The 3,012-nt window shown below is 24.1% G+C and overlaps 1 protein-coding gene across 1 annotated transcript; it reads left to right on the top strand.

The window, feature by feature from the left end:
* Positions 1-1,648: 1,648 nt before the first annotated feature.
* On the top strand, positions 1,649-1,855 carry NEUTE1DRAFT_50563 (uncharacterized protein; the record flags this gene model as incomplete). Its single annotated transcript, XM_009856580.1, has 1 exon — positions 1,649-1,855. A coding segment is annotated over one exon (207 nt), but the record flags the coding sequence as incomplete, so codon positions are not given.
* Between the last annotated feature and the right edge of the window lie 1,157 nt (positions 1,856-3,012).

Here is a 3,012-nt window from a genome sequence, read left to right as displayed (position 1 = left end):
AATAATTAATAAAGAGGGGTAATAATCGAATATTAATATAAGAGCTAAAATTATATAAATTCTAAATAGGATAAATATAAATAAACTATTCTAAAGGTAGGAGGCGACTATTATAACCAAAAGTTTAATATTATTTAATAAAACGAAGTCGTTCGGTAGAAAGGGAATTCTAATTCGCCGGAATAAAGATTAGGGTTCTAATTATTACATATAGAAATATAATTCATTTTTAATAGTAATTATATTTTAAATACGCCTTACGCAAAGCTAATCCCAATATATCTAATAATAAATTATAATAAAATTAGAAAATAGGTTAACTACTTCAAACCCTATGTTTAACCTACTTCCTGATTTTATTTACAGAAAATAAATAAAGTAGATAGAGGTTAAAGCGCAATATATTTAATACTAAATATTAATATAATTTATAGGAAAGTATAGTTAATTTAATTAGTATAATAACCTACCCTACCCTATATAAATTAAATAAGAGAAATAGGGTTTCCGCTTAGTATTCTTCGGCTACCCTTCTAATACCTATTCTATTACTTACTAAATAATTTAAAGTGTACTATTAACTAAGGGCTCTTTTTTATAAGGTTTAAATACTTATAAAGTTAATAGTTTAATAGTATAGGAGGGTGCCCAATCTTAGAAATTTCAAAAGCGGGTTTAATTATTTTAATAAGTACTTATTAATCCGAATCTAACGTCTAGGGTATATACTATATAGTAATATAATTTATATAACTATTAATTTATCCGAATATAAGTCCTACTCTTCTTTTTAAATTTAAATTATTAATTATTCTTTTATTTATAACTTACCTTTTAAATTACGTATATTATAGAGCCTTCAAATACTCTATATAAGGTTCCCTAATATTCTTATCTTCTTCTCTTCTTTCAATTACTTTTAACGAATATAATTTATTATCCTATTTTACTTTCTTTAATTAAACCGCTAATTAATTATTTTCCTTAACCTATTATTCCTAACGTCTCAACCGTCTATTAATCTGACAATTAATTATATAATAAGACTAGATGCAATATTTTACGAAATACAACATTTTACAAAATACGACATTTTACAAAACGCAACCTTCGGCCCCTTCTATAGTTGCGTTTTAAGAATATTATTACTATTATTATAACGGACCGACCTTAATTAGAAATTATCCGAGAATATCCTATCGGTATAGGCCTAAATACCTTCCGTACTTCTTTCGAATTAACTTATTAAAATAAAAACATTTCTTATAATATTAAAAACGTATTTAATTAATTAAGATAATAAAGTAAGTAAAAGAGACCTATATTAATAAAATACTTATTTAATTACTATTTAAATCTGCGGGATTTTACGTACAATTTCCTATCGATAATTTTAATCCTCCCTATTACCCTTCGTCTATCTTCGAATATAGGCCGTAGTACCCTTCGAAGTGAATTATTAAAATTTAATTCTAATTTTATTCCCAACTATTCGGACAATTTAAACTTTAACCAAATTAGACCACTTTTCTATACAATCCTTATTAATAAACCTAAGAATAAAATTTAGTATTAAATATACTATATTATTACTAAAGTTACTCTACCTCTCCAATTAATAGTATTTTCCTTTTTTTAAACTCTAAAGTCTTTTAATATAAATAATTTCGCAAATTCCTTTAAATATTATAAATATATAAATATAATCCTTAAAAATAAATTCGGCGCTATATATATTGATTTTCCTAATTTTTATAATATCTTTTTTAATTGGATAACGGGTTTTAAAATAATATTAGAGGCCGTTTTTAATAAGTATATAAAGGGCAGCGAACTATTCTTCTATAATAGTTAGTACGGGTAGCCGATAAATACGAATTAGGATTATATTCTAAATTAGTTTATAGAATTAAGTAAGAAATTAGTAATATTTATAAAAGAATATACCTTAATATTAATACTATAACGAAGGTTACTAATATAATTTAATAAACCGATCCTCAATTTAATAATAGAATATAAATTAGACGTCGGTTTTATAAATAATTTGAAGAGTAGAAAGGATATTTAATAGAATTAATCGTATATCCTTATACCGGGCGAATTAAAGAGTAATCGTTCAATTAATATAGTATTAAATATGAAATATACGAGGGAAGTATTCGCTACTTAAAATATATAGGATAATCGTTACTTCGTTTTAAAATTTACTATTTATAAATTATTTACAAAAATATAGGGATTTAATTAATTCGGGGCTATTATATCTAAATAGTTTAATATTAATACGAAAGGTTTAGAATTCGTATTAATAATCTTCGTATTTTTCTAAATAAATGAGGAGGAGTTCGGGTTCGATCTATCTATTATAAAGGAGGAGGATAAGCGGGTTATTTAAATTAAGAGGAATAGCTTACTAAAGCGGCTTATTATTAATAAAGTAATACTATACGTATATTATATATCCGGCCGGGTAACGACCTACTAAAAAGCCTATTCCGAGGGAGATTTATAAATACTATTAATTATTAAGGATTTTTAGTAATACCCTAAGTATAATAAAGAAGGGGAATTATTGCAAAATACGACCGATAAAGGAGTAGTAAATATAATTCGATATTATTACTATAAAATAATCTAAATATATAGAACCGATAATAATATCCAAAATAATATTCGGGGAGGAATAAATATTAATATAGCGAAGAATTATAGGCTAAAATACTCAATACTACTAATTAGGATAATTATAATTAATACCTTGTATAAAGGCTATAGTATTAATATAATTAGTAAGAAACGGTTATTTAGTTAAATTAATACTATTTTACCTTCCGGTAAGTAATTTTATATAATCTAAGCTAATAATAATACGTTACTAAATTAGGTATATTAGTAAATTATTATTCGCAATTATAAATAATTTATTTATAAGGTAAATTCCTAAACGGCCCTACTTATTATATTAGAGAGTTATATTAACGGATATAAATCCTTATAAAAAAAGGCCGG

The sequence above is a fragment of the Neurospora tetrasperma genome, assembly GCF_000213175.1.
Source record: "Neurospora tetrasperma FGSC 2508 unplaced genomic scaffold NEUTE1scaffold_45, whole genome shotgun sequence".
Taxonomy (NCBI): domain Eukaryota; kingdom Fungi; phylum Ascomycota; class Sordariomycetes; order Sordariales; family Sordariaceae; genus Neurospora; species Neurospora tetrasperma.
The sequence above is the reverse complement of the archived record's forward strand: the minus strand, read 5'-3'. Positions and strand labels throughout refer to the sequence as shown.